Source organism: Podarcis tiliguerta (assembly GCF_965153285.1).
Source record: "Podarcis tiliguerta genome assembly, chromosome: 4".
Taxonomy (NCBI): Eukaryota; Metazoa; Chordata; class Lepidosauria; order Squamata; family Lacertidae; genus Podarcis; species Podarcis tiliguerta.
The window spans coordinates 74374217-74395628 of record NC_139537.1 but is presented as its reverse complement, the minus strand read 5'-3'; the positions used below and the strand labels follow the sequence as shown (position 1 = coordinate 74395628).

At 44.7% G+C, this 21412-nt stretch overlaps 1 protein-coding gene across 2 annotated transcripts in view; it reads left to right on the top strand.

Moving 5' to 3' along the window:
* The first annotated feature begins 1588 nt into the window (after nt 1-1588).
* The window catches only part of UXS1 (UDP-glucuronate decarboxylase 1), a 42358-nt gene continuing 22534 nt past the window's right edge, over nt 1589-21412 (top strand). Inside the window, exons 1-5 of one of the 2 annotated variants that reach the window (XM_083437971.1) lie at nt 1589-1933; nt 12305-12332; nt 14556-14604; nt 16343-16386; nt 17466-17526. In XM_083437971.1, the coding sequence (XP_083294097.1) occupies nt 1834-1933; nt 12305-12332; nt 14556-14604; nt 16343-16386; nt 17466-17526 (282 nt within the window). In that variant the 5' untranslated portion in view covers nt 1589-1833. The remainder of the gene's footprint in view (nt 1934-12304; nt 12333-14555; nt 14605-16342; nt 16387-17465; nt 17527-21412) is intronic. The other variant, XM_083437970.1, reaches the window with a different exon arrangement.

Genomic DNA, 21412 nt, shown 5'->3' with positions numbered 1-21412 from the left:
TAGGAATCGTTACTGAAATAAGTATGTTGTCCTACCTCCCATCATATTAACTCAAGCAATTCCTGCTAATTTAACATACTGGATGTAGAGAGGTGCCAGTCTGGTACAGTGGTTAGAGCAAGGTGGTCCATCCCAAGGGCCACATGTGGCCCTTGAGGCCATTTGTGGTGGCCCTCAACAACATTCCTCATGCTTCCTTTCCCAAGCTGGGTAAGCAAGGCCCTGGGCTTTGGGAAGGAGACACAAAGACTCTGTCAGGGTCTTGGGATCCTAGAGTCCTCTCTCCTTCTTCACAAAGCTTAGTCAACACCACCCTAGCATTGGGAAGGAGGTGGGAGGGCTGTAGGACCCTAGTGACCAGATCCTCATCTATACAACTATACCATACCCTCCAACATATTTCCGATGAGAATAGGGACATCCCAGCATTTCTCCGATGAAAAGAGGGATGTCTTACCATACTCCCCAACATTTCTCCAATAATAGGGACATCCTTAGGAAAAGCGGGACATTCCAGGATCAAATCAGAAACTGGGACACCTTCTGAAAATCTGGGAACACCCCTGGAAAATAGGGACACGTGGAGGATCTGCTATACAACCTTTAGAAGACATTTGAAAGCAGCCCTGTATAAGGAAGTTTTTTGGGGGGGTTTAAATGTTTAATCATAGAATTGTTGAGTTGGAAGGGACCCTGAGGGTCATCTAGTCCAACGTCCCTACAATGCAGGAATCTCAGCCAAAGAATCCATGACAGATGGCCACCCAACCTGTTTAAAAACCTCCACCAACTTTTCTAAGGCACCCTGCTCTGCTGTCAAAACAGCTCTTCCTTTTATTATGTTTTTTATGTATGCTGGAAGCTGCCCAGTGGCAGGGGCAACACAGTCTGATAGGCAGGGTATTAAAACAAAACAAAACAAAACAAAACAAAAATGGAATAGGACATCCCTATTTTCATCAGAGAAATGCTGGAGGGTATGGAGTTATATAACCCCCAAGCCATCTGAAGGCAGAAAATTTGCATAACGAAACCAACTGCCTCTATCCACTCCTTTTATATATATGTGTTGTGTGTGTGTGTATTATTAATTTTCAGCAATCATTTAACACATTTTCGTATCTTATACAATTTTTGACTTCCATCAATCACATCTGAAAATTTCCCAATCTTTTTCACTTAATTTACATTTCTTAATTTCACTATATTAATTTTCTTAACTAATAACTCTCTTCATAATCTCCCTTGCAATATTTAATATATCCCTCCTTACTAAACTTCTTGTAATCCTACAACTGTTGATTACAATTGCTTTTCAGATAGTTCACATATTTATTCCAGTCCTCTGAGAATCTCTGGTCCTGCAGGTTTCGAATCCTTCCTGTCATCTTATCTAATTCTGCATAGCCCAGCCTCTATCCACTCCTAATACTGAAATAAGTATGTTGTCAGCGAACCCTCGAGGCAGGGGAAAAAAATCACAATATCTCCCCTCTTCCCACGCATGCGCAGTGAGCCAGCGTGACCTCACGCCCTCCCACCTGCGCGTCATCTCCTTCCCCTTCCGTCGCCTGGAAATAGCGGGCCGAGCCCGGCGAGGAAGGAAAGGAAGAGCCGCTTTGCCCGTGTGCGCATGCGCGTCGTCGTCGCGGCCGGGAATTGGCTCTCCTCCGTCGTCAGCGGCTGCTGCTGCCGCCGCTGCTGGTGGCGCGGCGCTCTGGGGACGCCGGCGTCGTGTTTTTGGCATATGCTCGGCGGCGCCTGAGCTACGTCCGCTGCGCCCCGGGCCTCCCTGTGCCGCCGCCGCCGCCCGCCCCGCCCGCCCCGCCGGGGATGCTGAGCAAAGGGGCGCTGCAGCGCGTGCTCTCCGCCGTCAACAGGAGGAGGAGGATGAAGCTGCTCATGGGGCTCGCCCTGGTCGCCTACGTCGCCTGTAAGTGCCCGGGCAGGGTGGGTGGGGGCTCCCATTCATTCGCCTCTTCCCAAAATGGAGGGGGGTCACCGCGCGCTTTCCCTCGGTTTTTCATTTTTGCAAATTGCCTGCAGCCGAGGGTTTGCACCAAACGCTGGAAGGGAGGGAAGGAGGGAGGAGAGCGACGTGGTGGGGAGACAGATGTGACATAGCAATTCCTCCTCCCTCTTCTTTTGCAAAAGGTTCTGGGGGGAGTCAAGAGTTTCTGGTGGAAGTTTGCAAAGTCCCCGTCGCTTCTTGACGTATTTGTTTTTCAGCGGCAGCCGGCAGGAGGGAAACCTCTTGATGGAGCTTTCTGCCCCTTTGGGTGACTGGGGGGGGGAGGGGGGTGTCGTCCAAACTTTGTTGTTTAGTCGTGTCCGACTCTTCGTGACCCCATGGACCAGAGCACGCCAGGCACTCCTGTCTTCCACTGCCTCCTGCCTTCCACTGCCTCCTGCAGTTTGGTCAAACTCATGCTGGTAGCTTTGAGAACACTATACAACCATCTTGTCCTCTGTCGTCCCCTTCTCCTTGTGCCCTCCATCTTTCCCAACATCAGGGTCTTGTCCAGGGAGTCTTCTCTTCTCTTGAGGTGGCCAAAGTATTGGCGGCTCAGCTTCAGGATCTGTCCTTCCAGTGAGCACTCAGGGCTGATTTCCTTCAGAATCGATAGGTTTGATCTTCTTGCAGTCCATGGGACTCTCAAGAGTCTTCTCCAGCACCATAATTCAAAAGCGTCCAAACTTAAGCAAAGTCTAAAAGCAAAATGCTCCAAACCTCCGACCGTGAATGTGCCTCCAGGTTAGGCCCCAAGTCCGTATTTGAACACTGACCAGAGTATGCTTTGAGATTTTGTGGCATGTATTTGGCAGTGGAGGAGAGAAGCTTCTCTGTGTTCTCAGGTGATGGCAGTGTAATAGTTATGTCTACACAGGAGTAAGCCCTGCTAAATTAAAAAAAGGTAAGTGGAATCAGCATCGCAGGCTGAATCAAACAGAAGGATAGTTGTGTCCTGTGCTTACGATTTGTATTTACCACAGCTGTGTCTCTTTTTGGTTGGGAAACCTAATAAAAACATTCGGCAGCTGGGTCTCTGAATTAAACTAATGGCTTGTTCACAGGACCTGTTTCCAGTGTCCAGGCTTATATTCTCTCTCTTTCTCTTTTCACCTGCCCCCCTCCCCCCTGCCAGGGTTGCATTGTGGCAAATGTCCATCTCACCACCATAAGCAGGGTTAGCCTTTTCACATCCATTAGAAGGTATCGGTCAGTTTGAGGATATTTCCGGAAACATGCTGGAAACTGAATTGCGCGCATAAGGAGGCTCCTTCTAGACTAAGGCCTGCTTGTGGGCTTTTCCCACAGGGTGTCTGTGTGCACAAATGTCACGACAGTAGATCCTGATGTTTTGTACCATTGCAAATATCGGGTTTGACTGGTAGTGAAGTATTTGGCATTGTATGTGCAAAAGAAGAATCAGATGACCTGTCAGCAGTAAGCACAGTACAACCTGTAAGCACAGTGCCAATCTGTAGAAAAAGTTGTCCGTGTTTGTCTTGGCGTCACATAGGCTGAGGAGAACCCTGTATGCCATCCTGACGCCATAGAGGCAGGGCACTATAAAAAGTGTAATAAAGAGAAATGGCAATTTCTCGCATCCCACAAATAGTTCACAGCCTGAACTAATTAAGTAATAACTTGTACTTTAATTGACCTTGCTGTGGCTAACCTCTTCAACTCTGCTACTGCCTGAAGAGGTTTTCCACAGAGGTTTGCGCAGAACAAACGCACAGAGGTTTTGCGCATTGGAAACATACTGGACAGGCGGATATTCCACACGTTTTGTAACATGAAGGCTGCAGCAGCGAGGAAGTTGAACATATATCCTGGGAGAACCCTCTTGTCCAGCGTTCCCCAACCAAGCCCCCTTCAGGTGTCGTTGGACTAGAACTCCCATCATCCCTCACCATTCACCACAGTGGCTGGGGCTGATGGGAATTATAGTCAAAAATATTGGAGGAACAACAGATTGGAGAAGATGGATATAACCAGGGCTTTTTTCCCCAGCAGGAACTCAGTTCTGGTACCTCTCAGGTGGGTGCCATTGTCTTTATAAGACAACAAGGGAGGCATTCATGGTGGGCACCTCTTTCTAGAAAGACAGCACAGGGCTAGATCAGGCAGGTGCCTTCCCCATGGTCTGCTACTGAAGTGATCAAAGATCAAACCTAAGACTTTCTGTATGCAGATCATCTGCTTTCCCACTCAGCTGTAGTTTAACGTGGGCCTTGCTTTAGAGTCTGCACACTGACATGGCTCTGTTGTTTTTGCTGCAGAAGGAAGGCAAGAGTCCATTTCTGCTTTAGGTAACAGTGGTCAAATCCCTGAATGTGGTGGCAGTGGAAGGAAGTAGTACAATAAAATACAATATAGTATTTAAAAGCAACAAAAATACAATTAAAAATTAATATAAATATTTAATTTGATGTGCTGTTCTTTTTTTCTTCGACCATTAATCCACAGACACCATGCGGACCACCTGAATGACGCTTGTGGAATAATGATGGTCCAAACCATGGGCCACAGTTCGGAAACCTATGGTTTAGGGCTTTTTGTACATTCAGGCGTACACATTTCAGGGTTGCAATACAGGCACGTCTGATGCACTATCTTGTTGCACTGATAAGGAGCGAGGAGAAAATCCCCAGAATTTTCCTGGTGGCTCATAGCAGGTTTCCACTCCGCTTAAAAGGAGAAACAAACAACAGTCCAGATAGAGCAGTAGGCAAACTAAGGGCACGCTCTTCCTTGCGTAATACAATGTCTCCAGGGTTTCCTTATTTAGGGGCATTGTAGTCATTTAATGTAAGGACAAGCCCTAGGGCTTCAGCTTATTGCTTTAACCGGTGAAGTAATGCTTACATTCTAAAGTATGTTGTAGACATAGCCTCTTGTCTTGGGTGGTCCAGAAAGGGCTAGAAATACTTGAGTAAGTAAGTGGGCAATGAAAGAAAGTATTTGAGTGTGTTTGTTGAAAGTGTGCCTCAGGTTTATTTCAGCTACTTAACTGGCTTAGCCTATGTGTGTAGCGGAATAGGCTTGTAATCTTCAGCAAGGTGTGTGAGTTGTTACAGTTGCTGCACATTCGAAAACTCCTAGTATTATTATTACTAATAATAGTAATTAAGAATAGAAATGTTTCACAAACTAGTACATATAAGCAAGAGGGGGGAGATGTGGAGGAGGGACTTGTATTTCTTGTCCCTAGTTATGGTGCAAACAATATCCACTTGGGTGCCTAAGATGCTGACTAGCTTTGTGACACCACTCCCATCCAGCCCGCCACACAAGTGTTCAATTTTAACAGTGGGGGGTTTTTTTGATGGACATTCTATAATTTGTGTAAATTGCTTAGAGGTTGCGGGTGGTTAAGCAGTATGTAAATTCCCATGTGTAAATAATATTCCCCATAGCAGTCACAATAGTATGCTAGCTAGGCAAAAAGCGTTGCACTTTCAAAGGCACAAAATATTTCACTTCTGAGTGCTCAGAAATTGCTAATCGGCAATAAAAGCATTTATTTTACAGAAATAACGCAACAAATTTCTGTTGGTAGCACAGAATCCGAAAGGCCATTGAGGTGAACTTTTAAGTTCCTCTGGAATGGTAGCAGTCTCAGTAGCTTAACTCGAGGTAGTAAATTATGTGTTACTAAGCGGGTGGCGCTGTGGTATAAACCGCCGAGCCTTGGGCTTGCTGATCGGAAGGTCGGCGGTTCGAATCCCTGCAACGGGGTGAGCTCCCGTTGCTTGGTCCCTGCTCCTGCCAACCTAGCAGTTCGGAAGCATGTCAAAGTGCAAGTAGATAAATAGGTACCGCTCCAGCGGGAAGGTAAACGGTGTTTCCGTGAGATGCTCTGGTTCGCCAGAAGCGGCTTAGTCATGCTGGCCACATGACCCGGAAAACTGTCTGCGGACAAACAGCTCCCTTAGCCAGTAAAGCAAGATAAGTGCCGCAACCCCAGAGTCGTTCGTGACTGGAGTTAAATGTCAGGCGTCCTTTACCTTTTTAAGGGAGGTATGATCATCGCTGACTGATGTTCTATATATTGTGGTGTTTTTCTTTGTATGTTTGCTTGTGAGAGATTGGCCCCGGAGCAACAAATGAAGTATTTTATGAAAGGGTGATACGTTTTGTTGTTGCTGATTTTCTTCAGTTCCCTGTAGAAGTCAGATAACGCTTAAGTGCAGTAGCTTTTAATAGCTGAGAAGATCGATCCAATTCTGCAGGTCGATGCGCTGGCAATAGCTGTCTTGGTGCTTCCTTGAAAAATGATTAAGTGGTTTTGTGGCAATGGCCTATCTCCACCCCCTTATTTCAGCATTGCCATTACAGGAGTAGTTCTGTGGGTGATTCATATTTGGAATATGGTGAAACATTAGCAGTGACATACTGAAACAAAAAACTAGGTGCAGTTCATCCAAAACAAAGGCATTATTTAGATTCTAAGGAACATGTACTTGTGGCTGAATGTTTTTCAGAGCCACCAAGGTAGCTTCTGTACCAGAGCAAGGCTGAAATCCAGGTTCAGAAGTGTCCAGTTAATACGATAAAAAGGTAAAGGTACCCCTGCCAGTACGGGCCAGTCTTGACAGACTCTAGGGTTGTGCGCCCATCTCACTCAAGAGGCTGGGGGCCAGCGCTGTCCGGAGACACTTCTGGGTCACGTGGCCAGCGTGACATCGCTGCTCTGGCGAGCCAGAGCCGCACACGGAAACGCCGTTTACCTTCCCGCTAGTAAGCGGTCCCTATTTATCTACTTGCACCCGGGAGTGCTTTTGAACTGCTAGGTTGGCAGGCGCTGGGACCGAACAGCGGGAGCGCACCCCGCCACGGGGATTCGAACCGCCGACCTTTCGATCGGCAAGCCCTAGGCGCTGAGGCTTTTACCCACAGCGCCACCCGCGTCCAAGTTAATACGATACAGTGGGTGAAATAATGCCTGCCAAGTCAAAGAGACAGAGGGTGGGATTCAACTAAATGCGTCCCATCAGCTCAAGGATTTCTGATTGTGCAGTGGGACTTTTACCTTTCTCCCCTGACTGCATGTCCCCACACCTGCCCCAAATGTGCTCCAGGGGGGTTGGAGTGAATCCCTAGAACAGATTTTGGGGGGTCTGGATTGGGGAAGAGAGAGATAATGTTCCGAGGTGCAAGCAGAAATCATCGCACTGACAGAACAATCACCCAGCGCTAAGGTGGATGCAACCCACTGTCATCAACTTTAAAGCGAATTCTTGCTTGCTGAACCTTGGAGCATAAAATCAAACTTAATCTTGGCCTTCATGGAAAGTATATCATTTTTTGACACGTCTGCTCTCAAAGATAGGTGCACCATGACTTAGTCTGGTGTGGGTAAAGGGCCTAAAATTGTAATGTGTCTAATTAACTCTTATGGTTCTGTAATTAAATCGCGACAGGAACAATTGGCTCATTGTCCGCTGTAGTTAATGGTAAAATGCAGCTAATGGATTCACAAGCAGGGCTTTTAGGGCGGGTTGGTGGCTTTGAAGTTTCTTGAAGTTAATAAAAGAATTGCCTTTCTGTTTATGCAACCCGATAGGGTCTTGTGACTAAATATCAGCTCGATCAGAGGAACTGTTGCCACAGCATTTGTTTGAGCTTTTGTTTCCAGTGTTTTCCGTCAAACAATGCACACCCGTTTGGCCAGAATGGAGTCGCTTAGAACTATGCAGCAAGGCAGTTTCTAAAGTAGAAAAAATAAATAAATAAATAACTACCTCTCCCCACCCACCTCCAATACATGGTATGCTTTCCTGCTTTCCCAGTTATTGCCCATTAAAGGTAAAGGTAAAGGGACCCCTGACCATTAGGTCCAGTCATGGCCAACTCTGGGGTTGCGGCGCTCATCTCGCTTTAATGGCCGAGGGAGCCGGCGTACAGCTTCCGGGTCATGTGGCCAGCATGACTAAGCCGCTTCTGGCGAACCAGAGCAGTGCACGGAAACACCATTTACCTTCCCGCCGGAGCGGTACCTATTTATCTACTTGCACTTTGACATGCTTTCGAACTGCTAGGTTGGCAGGAGCTGGGACCGAGCAACGGGAGTTCACCCCGTCGCGGGGATTCGAACCGCCGACCTTCTGATCGGCAAGTCCTAGGCTCTGTGGTTTAACCCACAGCGCCACCTGTGTCCCATTACTTACTTACTTACCCACTACTTACTCGCTATTGATCACCCGTTTCCTCTTTTCAGACTTCTAAATTGCTACGTTTCTCATTAGCTGGCTTTTCTCACCTACATCAAGAGTGTTTTTAGGAGCTGCCGTTGGTTGCATCCAGAAGGTGTGGCGTCCGTTGTAAGGTCCTACTGTTTTGGTGCTGTTGGTGGGACACGTTTAAACATTTTCAACGTTGCCTATGCCCGATTCTCATGAGCACTTGTGCATGATCTGCTCGCAGGCATACTGTTGGCTCTCTTTTAGCTTCTGTTCGCAGTGCATCATCCCCTTCTTAATTCACACGATGAACAATGAGCATCCTAAAAAGTGTGCGTGGTCCAGAGGCAATCCTTACCCAGGGTTTTAGTTCATTTCAGTTACATTCACTATATCTGTGCCTCCTTTGAAACGAAGTGCTCACTCATCTTGGCTTGGAGGCTTCTAGCATTAGCAGATAAAAAAAATACCTGTCCTTGGTGTCTCTTTCCAAGGGTCTCCAGTGTATAGCATTTCTCCCCATCTTTGGCTTCCATGCCCCCACCCTTGAGTCCACCCTTTGGACAACCATAGACATTTTTGCCACCAGTTCTTGAGAATGATTCATCCCTAAGTAGACAGCTCACCATCTTCTGTTGCCTCCCTCCTCCCCAGCCCAAGGATCAGTTTAAAAGCTGTTCTATCACCTTCTTCATTTTAAGCACCCATCAGCCATAGAAAATACAATACTCTCCCATGTATCAGACTCTGTTTTTTTCCTTTAAAAATCATGCTAAAAAGTGGGGGTTGTCTTATACATGGGTAGTGCATAGGGTGGACGTTTGATTGGTTGCTGCCGCGTCTGTCAGCAGCTATTGCGCTTGTGATTGGTTGCTGTGTCAATGGGTGGTGTTGATTGGCTGACGCTCAGGCAGCTGGGCTGGCAATTGGCAGCTTCTGCCGGCGATGGGACAGACGGGAGGTGGATTTTGCGATGCATATGGGTGAGCGATTTTTGGCAACCACCCTAAAAAAAAAAGCTCAACCCTGAGTAATCCCCCCCAAAAAAGTTCAACAACCCTGTGCCATCTTCCTCCATTTTCTTAAATTTGAGTTCCTAAAAATAGGAATGTCTTATACATGGGGGCATCTTATAGCTGAAAAAGTACGGTACTTTGATTCTGCGAAGGATGCACATTATTAGGAAGGCATGCTTAAAATCTGGGGCAGGTTTGTTGATTTGTTTCCATGGCTCTTGACAACCCGGCTGGCTAGCAACCAGTCCATTAAGTGTGTCTTGTGTAGTGAATGGGCCTTGGAAGTGTGTGGACATGCCCTTAAGGCAAATTAAGGTCACTGAATAAATGCTTTGTGGTGTGTGGGTGTTTGCGTTCTGTGCACTCCTCGGGGCAACTTGCAACAATTTTAAATTACAAGGCCATAGAACATACTAAAATTCACACACACACACACACACACACACACACACACTGTTCAAATAAGCCTAATCAGGACCCAAAGAATTTGAATGTTTACTGTGTCTAAAGAGAAGGTTGGAATTTTTGCTTTCTTTCGCACATAATGGTCAGCTTGTTAAAATTATAAAACCATCATCGAAAGAATAAAATCACACTTTACTGAAGATGATTATTTCAGTTTTCTCCCATATTTTCTTAATAGTTTTAAAGTAATTAAGTGTTTCTGGGTGCTCTTACTGTGATCAGTAGCTTAAAACAACAAAGGATTTTTAAAATGCAAAAACACTAATTAAAATGCATTTGATACTATTTTGTCTGTAGACAAATAAGAAACAGGTAGCATTCTGTTTTCAGTCACGTTCAGAGCCAGGAAGTGTTTGGAAGCTTGCTTGCATTTCTTGTATATCTTTAACCCACTCATCCATAGTAGAACTTAATGATAAATCATCACGCGGTGTAATATGCCACGTGCTGTTATTCATCTGAGGTTGCATTTACCTAATTTTAAGACCTGCTAAGGAACAGATGATTCTGTCCTGATATGTAAAACCATAGAATTCAAAGAAGGCAAACCCCCACCCCAGTGACTGTATATCTGAGTTTCTAACACAGCCAGGCAGAGACATACCTTTCCACCCAGAACTGCAATAGTACGGAAAAACCAACTCCCCATTCCCCAGATGGTTGGTAGAGGAGCAGGGGTGGGGTGCTCTGAATCTATGGGAAGCGGATGGCGTTGTGGTCTAAACCACTGAGCCTCTTGGGCTTGCCGATCAGAAGGTCGGCGGTTCGAATCCCTGTGACGGAGTGAGCTCCCGTTGCTCTGTTTCAGCTTCTGCCAACCTAGCAATTTGAAAGCATGCCAGTGCAAGTGGATAAATAGGTATCACTGCAGCAGGAAGGTAAACAGTGTTTCTGTGTGCTCTGGTTTCTGTCACGGTATTCCGATGCCCCAGAAGCAGTTTAGTCATGCTGGCCACGTGACCCAGAAAGCTCTCTGTGGACAAACACCGGCTTCCTCGGCCTGAAAGCAAGATGAGTGCCGCAACCCCATAGTCGCCTTTGATTGGACTTAACCATCCTGAGGTCCTGTACCTTTTTTTTGCTCTGTGTCTTCACGTCTGTGCTCTGCACTCATGTCTGCATGCACAAGAGAGAATGTGGGGTAGCTGCTCCCACTTCTGCTTTGGCCATGCTGGGTCATGGGAAGCATTGGCCAACAGTGAACGTAACCGTCAGCCGGAGAAAGGAGTTGGCCACTCTTAACGATATGTAGAATATTTCCATGTGAAACCACTAAACGAGAAAGCACCCAGGGAGCAAGACAAGTGCTTCACAAACATCCATTCCTCACGAATGGATGAATGGTCCCCCCGCCCTCAGTAGCCGTTGACGGTCAAAATTTCAATACAGTACTGCCTAAAATAGGCACAGCCCAGATGCGAAAGGACGCGGGTGGCGCTGTGGGTTAAACCACAGAGCCTAGGGCTTACCGATCAGAAGGTCGGTGGTTCGAATCCCCACGACGGGGTGAGCTCCCCTTGCTCAGTCCCTGCTCCTGCCAACCTAGCACTTCAAAAGCACGTCAAAGTGCAAGTAGATAAATAGGTACCGCTCCGGTGGGAAGGTAAACGCTGTTTCTGTGCGCTGCTCTGGTTCGCCAGAAGTGGCTTAGTCATGCTGGCCACATGACCCGGAAGCTGTATGCTGGCTCCCTCGGCTAATGAAGCGAGATGAGTGCCGCAACCCCAGAGTCAGTCATGACTGGACCTAATGGTCAGGGGTTCCTTTACCTTTACCTTTACCAGATGCGAAAATGAGACCCAGGCCCAACTCTCAGGTTTTGTAAACTGAAGAGGCAATCTGCACAAGGGAGGTGCAGAGGAGAAAAAACACAGAGAAGAGAAATGCCTTTGACAATGCCAGAATAAATTAGGGAACTGTAAGCAGGCATTTGTATCTATCTGACATTCTTCCTTGACTACAATGGTGTGAGTTCCTGAGGGGGATGAAGGTGACTTTGGTCTTCTGGCCAGCAGCAGAAGCCGAAGCTGCTTCACACCTTGCAATTCTTGGAGCAGCTGGGGTTCTTTGTGGACAAGGAACCCAATGTCTGGGGCCAGGCTGGCATTTCTTTTACCTCATGAGTTCTTCCTCCCAGGGGTCCTTGTTCTTCTGGACCAGGAGCAGGGGACACCTGGCGGCAAGGATTGAATGCGCTGTGTCCCTGCGGCTGCCTGTGGGAAGTTTCACAGAACAGTCTAGTATGATTGTTGTATGTGATGATAATATACGTCTTGTACGTTATTTCCTACTTGGAAACCTTCTGTGAAGTAATTTGTTTGTGAAGGAGAAGTATATTAAGCACATCCAGATTTGGGCTACCTGAAGCTTGTTGCAGCTTGAGATGCTGAATGTTTTCCTGACTGTGACAATTAACATTCAGTACTTTGGGAGGGCTAATTATTTTGCGATATTTCAGCATCCCAATAGTCCTATAATCATTTGATATATACAATATGACTTGTTTTCTGGAATACCTGCTCTTACCCTAATGAAGCTCACCTCCTTAATACCTGAAATGAATGTCTTCTGAATTGATTTAAAATATTTTCAAGCAACACTAATTCATTCTTCTCCTTCTTTTCCCACAGCTGTATGGGGAAATGTACTCAACATGAGGTAACAATGAGTGCTTCTTTTTTCCCTTTTGTATGTCTGTGAAGTAGAATTATTCTTTCTGTCAGAACAACAACAACAAAAAGTATCTTTTCCCCCAACCTTCCTTTCCTTCTTCCATGGAATGGAAGATAACGGGAAACATTCAGTTTCTCTGATTAAAAATGTTGTCGTCAGCCACAAATTTTTGGCATGAGAAGAAAAAAAGTGGCATTTGAAAATGGGTAGGCCCATCCACAAGTGTGGGACAAGGCCCTATAATTGTTCTGCCCCCCCCCCCCCAATTTACTGTCTCTTCCCCTTTCTCCTTCCTGGGGTGCAAACTCGGGAACAACAGTGGTAGACTTGTCATTAGTGAAGGCACTGCATGCGTCCTACAGGAGCATTTTTTATGCTGGAGATAATATACGAGTGGCGTGCTGCTGTTTTTGAAAGGAGCGTGCCTCTTTGAGCAATATCTCTGTTGGGATTAGCCATGCAAATGTCCTTCAGAAGTTTATCGGAGTGGGGAAGAGATTGCGGCTGTCGTCTTTGCAAAAACTATGGGCCTTGTCCAATGTTAACCATTCCATTCACCCTATAGACTTCTGCTTGTCTAATGAAACTTCTTTCTCTTCTTCCTTTGCACCCTCAAAAATCTGCTCCGGGGGATTGTCTGGAGCAGAATTTGTGGGCGTGCAGGAAGAGGAGAGGGAGGATACATCCTGTCTGTTTGCACAGTATTAGATACAACTCTATCCTTGACTCCCAAGCCCCAATTCTTTTGTGTGTGCTTTGCAGTCCGTGTTCCAAAAAGCTTTATCAATTATTACGAGATTGCATTCAGCAGAACTGTGTTTCCGAAAATAACTGTATGCTCCTTCCAAAGAAAGAAAGAAAAAGGCCACTCCTGCTTCCCGTTGTAAGTGGAGAGTCAGATTGGATTACTCCATTGGTAAAAATAAACATTTACTGGTGCTAATCCTGTGGCTGAAAGTGAGCTGGGTTCTTTGCTGTAGAAAACCCATATAACTGTGTGGGTTTCATAGGCTCTGATTGTGTTATCAGCACTTGAAACCCACAAGATTAAACAAGTTCAGCTGTGGATATGGTTTCACCCAGTGAACCTTTTCTACAAACGACTCTTAAGGTAACAAAACAGTTTTAACTCTGGAGTAGCTAACCTCTGGCCCTTCAGAAGTTGCTGGACTCTTGACTCCCAGTATCCCCTGCCAGCATGGTCAGCAACTGGGGATGATGGGCGGTTGCAGACAACCACTGAGGGCCAGAGGTTAATCACTCCTCTTACTCCAATTCTCTTACTCCAGAACAAGGGCATATATAGCCACAGGTTTCTGGTGTATGAAAGGGCACAGGATTGACTTATCACTTTCAGGGGCTTCCCACACTTTTTATAGAGCATCATATCTGGGATAGCATTTATGCAAAGGTGTGCATGACCTAAGCTTCAGATCACACACAGCATTCTATGCGCAGGAGCTGGGTCTGCACGAACCCAGGAGTTTTTCTTTGTGTGCATCCTACATGCTATGCAGCTGTGTCAATGCGTTTCCCCAAACTTGGGTCTCCCAACTGTTGTTGGACTACAACTCCCATCATCCCTGGCTAGCAGGACTGGTGGCCAGGGATGATGGGAGTTGTAGTCCAACAAACAACAAGTTTGAGGGAAAACTGACCTATGTTGTGAAACAATCCTTACAGTTTGCAAACATAGCAATACTTGTGGAGGGTTTTCCCCCTTTGGTGATTCTATCCATGTAGGGTTTCCCAACTAAGTTTTGTACTCTTTAGGTGTGGCAGAAGGAATTGGAAGTTGTTGTTGGATTCTGCCTCGCATCATCCCTGACAATTGGCTATGCTAGCTAAGGCTGATGGGAGTTGGAGTCCAACAACATCAGGAGGGCCAGATTAGGTTCCCCAATTTCCACAGTAAGTCTGCAACTTACTCTCATTTAACTTGTGCGCATTCAGTTTTACATGCTTGGCATTGTTTTTTTAAAACAAGATTTAAAAGGGGAGCAAGCTTCTTGTGGGGGGGAGACTTTGGCAATCCCACCCACCATTGCACCAAATGACTATGCCCATTTTTGGGGCTTTAGGTGCGATTCCCGTAAAGTCATCCCCATGGAAATTGAGGGCTTACTCTATCTAGCTGAACTTCTATTGCTGGATTTGATGGATCCTTGGCCATTTTTAAAGTTTTCCTTATGGTTTTCTTCCTAACAGGTCTATCCAGGATAATAGTGATCAGAAAGTAGAAAATAAGATTGAAGAGGTCAGTATGCTAGATATCCAGTATTATAATCCTTGCTTTCCCCACAGTCAGCATTTTGCAGACTTCCACTGTTTTCCTTTCGGTGTCGGCCTTCTTTCCTTTCAATTCTGTCCCCTCGGTGGAGCTGCCAGTTTTGTTTTTCTTCTCTTCAAATGTTGCCAAAGCTCACAATCATTCAGCTCCACACCAATGTGTTGCTTTTTAGATGTCTTCCTTTAACATTCATACTTTGAGATCCTACTTGTTAGCTGTAAATAATAATATATATAAAACAACTTCCGTTTGCCCCCACCATGTCCTCAGCCTTTGTGGGTGGGTAGTAACACATTCACCAGTGTTCGTAAAATATATAAACGCAGTAATAATGCAACCAAAATAATGCAACCTCCTTCTCTTTGCACACCAAATGTCTGCTCCCAGTGTATGTCAGGAAATGGGTCATGGGAGTAAAATGCTGGTTTCCTGTTGGCATTCTTTATCTTAGTTTCAGTGGTGCTAATATGCAGCTGACTGCAGCACCCACCCCTCAATTCTTTATGGCTGTGTCATCTTGTAAAGCTAATCTAAACCATGGCTTAATGTAACAATGGAAGAATGGTTGTCAAAATTAATGGACTTAGCTGAGATAGCAAAATTGACATGTTTAATCAGGGGAAAGTCAGTGTTAACATTTACTACAGATTGGTTTTAAATTATTGTACCCCACCTTACATGTGCTGGTCTATAAGGATTTGATTATGACTAAAGATTGGAAACCTCTCATAGACTTTTGTGTGAAAAAAGGAAATAATGACGCTTGGATTTGGGGATTGAAGATAAAGTTTGTTCATAGAAAGTGGTTTTGTTGGGTGTTATATTGGGGTGGATGAAGTGAATATTGTTTATATATAGCAGATGAAGAATTGGAAGTTCTTTAGTTTCCGAACTTTATCTTTTCTATTTTCTCCTAAGAATTTTTCTCTTTCTTATTATTGTTGGCTATTTGCAGTTTAGTAGCGCTGCAGAGAGCTTGCTGGGGAGACCATGCATTAAAAAGGGACTCAAAAATAACTTAAACAAGGTTTTAACAACAAAAACAAAAACTCCTTTTACACTAAATACATTAACAACAACAAATATGACCCAACCACCAACCCATCCCCCAGGGTAATGGGAGAGCTAGGTGCTGCTCGTTATACACTACACCCAAATGCTGACACAGCTTAATCAATGCAACTGAGCAGCACCTGCTATGTTTCACAGCTGTAAAGCTGGGTCTCGTTATTTTGCTCTGGCCCCTTAAAGACATACACATCGGGTGGAACAATGATGAACCTTTACATTTAAAGAAACCATTCAGCAATTATCTCCCTCTTCATTCCCCCCCCCCTTTTCACTATGTCTTTATCTTATTTTGATTAATGTTGAATAAGAAATATATTTGATAGTAAGTTTTGTATTTTTCTCAATGAACATTTTTATTTTAAATTACAAACTGTGGCTTAACGTGAAAGTGCTGGTTCCCAAGGAGGAGATAGCATCTACATTGCTTTTCCCTTGTGCTTTAGCTCAGTGTGGCAACTAAGAAAGAGTTTGGCGTGGGGTATTGTCTGAACCCAGGATCACAGTGAAAGCTCTCTCTCTCCTCTTTTAATTATGATCTGTAGTTTAAAAACAAATCTTGATTTGTTGTTCTTACGGGGAAATATATTGATGCAAGGAAACCACACTGGGTGTTAACTGTCGCTTTTGCCTTTAGGTTGTCGCGCCTTTAAGAGAGAAGATCCGAGAACTGGAGAAAAGGTATCTTCTAAAAGCCACGGCGACTGAAATGGCTTCAGATAGATGTTACATAGGGCACTGGGGACACAGTGAAACCTTGCTTGACCCCACAGCACAGCAGCAGTGGAGCAGACCATAGCTCGCTTAATGCAACTCTTTGGAAATGGTTTTGCAGGTAGTGACAGATCAAGGAGAATTAACTAGGGCACACTCCCCTGTGTGTCTCTCAGTGCTGGAGCAACCAAAGCTGTGTCGGTGCTGAAACCAGGTTGAAATGAATGAATGCAAATTTTCTTGATCTAAGTGTGACTATGGTTCTATGGCTACAACCTTCTCGAGTACCTTTCCCGAATAAAGGATATGTTAATGACTGGGAGGTAGCTGTTTAAATCCTCAACAGTCTAGGGAGTTTTAAATTATTATTTTTTAAAGTCACCGTGACCTAATTAGATATTTAGAATTGTCACCACCTTCTCTCCCCGCCTCCCTTTCATTGCATGTTTATATTTAAAAGTAGCCTAAAATAGAATGTACTATTGCAGACTGGTGGTACATCTGGCATCCAACACTGTGTACCAGTGGAGCATTTTGTATTCCTGTTTTCATCCAGGAAGATAAGTGAGAGAAGCTGCAGATCAGTTCACAGTGTGAACAAAGAACTCGTGCTTTATGCCACGGCATTCGATATTAGTGACTTCTAAGGCGGCTATAATGTTTGATCACCTAAGTCAAATGTTGGATACAACTCCGTACAGTAGCACCTCGGGTTACGTTACCCTTGGGTAATGTAAACTTCAGGTTGCAAAAGCGGCAAACCCGGAAGTGTTTCGCCACACACACATGTGCAGAAGCGGTCTACTGCTTCTCCTCGGGTTGCAAAAACCTCGGGATCCGGCCAGACCTCTGGAATGGATCCCGTTCGCAACCGGAGGTACCACTGTACAAATTCATATGTATTGGCTTCCAGGAGTTAATGGTCTGTGATTCTGTTATGTAATGTTTACTAGGCATCGTAGGATAAACACAAGTGCCAGGGATAAGTCTTCCAGCTTCAATAAGGTTTGAAATTTCTCATTCTTCAATTTTGAAATGTTTCATAGTTTTACTCAGAAGTACCCGCCAGTGAAGTTCCTATCCGAAAAGGATCGTAAAAGAATTTTGGTAAGTTGGCAACTTGCTCAGAACTAATCAGTGACCTAAATTTGTGCATAGGTTTATTGAGAAGAAACGACAAGCTGGCCGTTCTCTTTATGGCATGGCACACATTGAAAAGAAAATTCAGTGTACTTGTGTTAGCTTTTTAGCTCTTCCTAATGTAATTTTAAATTTTGGACATAGTCCTAAGGATGGCATCATTAAGAAGCGATAATCAATATTTGAGTACCCAATTCTGGACTGAGCACACAGACACTGTGGTATTGTTGCAGCTAAGTGGGAATGGATTGTGTGCTAAGAGAAGCCAAAGGAAACCTCAAAAGGGAGAGAAAAATAAAAGAACACAAATGAGGAGGATAAAGTTTGTTAGAAAGAACATAGTTTCCTGTATTAAAACGCAAAATACAGGCAATAGACTTCAACTCAGAATTTGAGGGAGTGATTCTTACTGGCATAATTTTTCAAAACATGTTCTTCATGCTGGTCCTTGCTTTGACTTATTTCAGCAGTCTTGCTTTTCCAGTGTGGTTTTTTCATTTGATAACAATATTTATATGCTGGCCCATAGTGGAAGTTTTGGGTGACTAACAGTAAATGTAAAACAAAACCATAAAATAAAAAATCATAATGAAGACAGCAGCAGAGGCTAAAACCAATGTGCTCTCAGAAGCACCAGAAAATTGAAACTCTGAACATCTCCAGTAATTTCAGATTTTTGGAATGTTGAGATTAAAAGATTAAAACACCTGAGATTAAAAGATTAAAACACCTGAAGAAGTATCAAGGTCTTCAACTGGTGCTCAAAGGAGTGTAAGTAGGCACCAGGCGAGGCTCCTTGGGGATGACATTTTTTAATGGGGTGCCACCACAGAAAAGGCCCCCTCCCCTCCACAATAACCGTAAATGAATAGAAATTCAGCAGTGAGGCACCCTGGAAAAGCTGGTAGCTGTTTGAAAATGCACAAATGTTGGCAAAATATACTCTCAAGGTATATTGAATTACCGTATTTTTTGCTCTATAAGACTCACTTTTCCCCTCCTAAAAAGTAAGGGGAAATGTGTGTGCGTCTTATGGAGCGAATGCAGGCTGCACAGCTATCAAAGAAGCCAGAACAGCAAGAGGGATCGCTGCTTTCACTGCGCAGCGATCCCTCTTGCTGTTATGGCTTCTGAGATTCAGAATTTTTTTTTTTCTTGTTTTCCTCCTCTAAAAACTAGGTGCGTCTTGTGGTCTGGTGCGTCTTATAGAGCGAAAAATACGGTAGTTGCCAGAGTTTGCGGTGGCAGCTTGGATGGTTTCTAAAAGGCTTAGACAAATCTGTGAGTGCTGTTAGCTGTGACATTGGAGGCAGAGTAGCTGTGGTTGCTAAGTGCTGGAGGCAACCTACTTCAGCCGTCCAGCCGTCTAGTTCAGGATGAAATTGCAAGGCAGAATTGCTTGCGTGAAAGGGACTTCATGCCAGAAGCAATTTGAATCCTATGCGTAATACAGCCGTACCTTGGAAGTCTAATGCTTTGCCAGTCGAACGTTTTGGCTCCCGAACTCCACAAACCTGGAGGTGACTGTTCTGGTTTGCGAACTACTTTTGGAAGCCGAACATCCGACAGGACTTCCGATTGGCTGCAGGAGCTTACTGCAGCCAATCAGAAGCTGCGCTTTGGTTTCCGAACGTTTTGGAAGTCAGATGGACTTCCAGAACAGATTCCAAGGTACAACTGTACATGCCTGTCTGCGTGTATATAGTCTTTATGCACACTACCTGCACATTCTTAGAAATAGCCACATGTGCATATATCACATGGGAAACTGCTACCACATGATGAAATTATTTTCTACATATAATAATATAATGATGATGATGTAGTTTTCCTTAAAGGTGAAATTGAGCAGCTGATAACGGCAGAATTGCTCAGTGTCAAACTTCTAGAAAACCTTTGGGAAAGTGAGCCAAATGAACAGTTGACACCAGGAGAAGAACGTTGGCTGTCCTGAATCTCTAAATCAGGGTTTCCCAAACTTGGGTCTCCAGCTGTTTTTGGACTACAACTCCCATCATCCCTAGCTAGCAGGACCAGTGGTCAAGGACGATGGGAATTGTAGTCCAAAAACAGCTGGAGACCCAAGTTTGGGAAACCCTGCACTAAATAATGTGTAGGAGCTGCAGGCCTAAAATATTCCTGGTAATTAAATGACATGGAAACTAATTGACTCTTAGCTAATAGCAATGTGTCGGTCATGAACTTTCTGTTAAAGCTGTGAATCAGAAATTCTGTTGATGTTACTGTGAGCACAGCATTGGACTCTGATTAAAGATTTGGTGGTCCTTTGTCCTTTTGATAAGCACCCTGTTGTTTGATAGAACTGGAGCTTTGTAGTTTTGGTGGAGTAAACCTAATACGTAGCAACCCAGGATTTTTGTGAGGCTTTAAGAATGCTTTGACACCCTGATTCTAAACCCATTTACTTACAAGAAGACCCATTGATCTGTCACCTCTCCCGGATGTGCTTGTGTTCAGCCCTTAAATGCAGTCTGGGGAGAAGTGCAGGACTGTAAGTGCAGGATTGCTCAACCTAAGAGGCTGATCTTAAGCAGTGAGCGTTTGATGTGAGACAGCCGGGGAGCCCATATGTACTGTATGCTAAACTGAAGAAGAGAACGGTAACCCCCAGAAGGTTATTTTTATCAGGATGAAGATACATATCACACAGTTGCCTAGATTTCCTGAATGACCGTGCTAACCTTTAACAGGTTGTGTCAGTCAGAATGAGTAGCTTGTGCAGTATGTGTTCATCAGGAATGGTTTTTCAGGAGGTGCGGGGAAGCAGAAAATGGGATTCGGACGAAATCAGGAGCCCTTCTACTCATACAAGCAAGCACTTGGGTTGCAATCCAATTGCTGTGGTGTTGTTCAAGAAAGACACTTTCTTTTCATGAAGGTCACGTCTATGGATGGGAAGAACCACATTGTCAAGTAATTCAGTCAGTATAGGCAGCTCTGTGACTACTATTTGTAGCCTCTGGTCTGGTATTGAGTGCAAATCTCTTGGGTTCTGATTAACTAGCTGTTGGATCCATGACTGGCCTCTGTGAAGAAGCATTGCCTTCCTCCAGGCTGATCCAGCAAATTTTCACTCTGACCCAGCAAAGCTGCTCTTAATTTACTGGGAAGGGTGTAGTGCAGGCTTCCTTAACCTCGGCCCTCCAGATGTTTTTGGCCTACAACTCCCATGATCCCTAGCTAGCAGGACCAGTGGTCAGGGATGATGGGAATTGTAGTCTCAAAACATCTGGAAGAGGAAGTTGAGGAAGCGTGGTGTAGTGGTTGCCTCACAACACTTCTAGAATGGTTGGGCTTACTGACTTGGCTTTGAGTGCGAATTCATGAATGATCCTAGTGATGAGGTCAATGGGAGGCAGTTTCTTCCTTGAACACCACCCCAGCAAGGCATGTGTAAAGGAACATTTGTTTAGTTGTGTCCGACTCTTCGTGACCCCATGGACCAGAGCACGCCAGGCACTCCTGTCTTCCACTGCCTCCCGCAGTTTGGTCAAACTCATGTTAGAACAGGTGGGACCAATGCCATAATAGGTTGCTTGGACACTTTAGGGTATTGCTTTCTTTATGGCTGCAATAATTTGCAAAGTGATACATGGATTGAAGTATAACCCATTCAATATTGTGAATGTAAAATCCAACCTTCTGAGATGTTGGTGAGCTTAAAAGTGGGTGAAAGATTTCTCAGTCTTTATTAAATGGCTGGAGGTGTATAGAGTCTCTTGCACACAAATCTCTTACTGATAACATTGTTGTCAGACATTTGAATCAAATAAGGGGAAAGTTAGATTTTAAATTGTTTGGCCTGTGAGGCAAGTTTAAAAAAAAGTTCTTG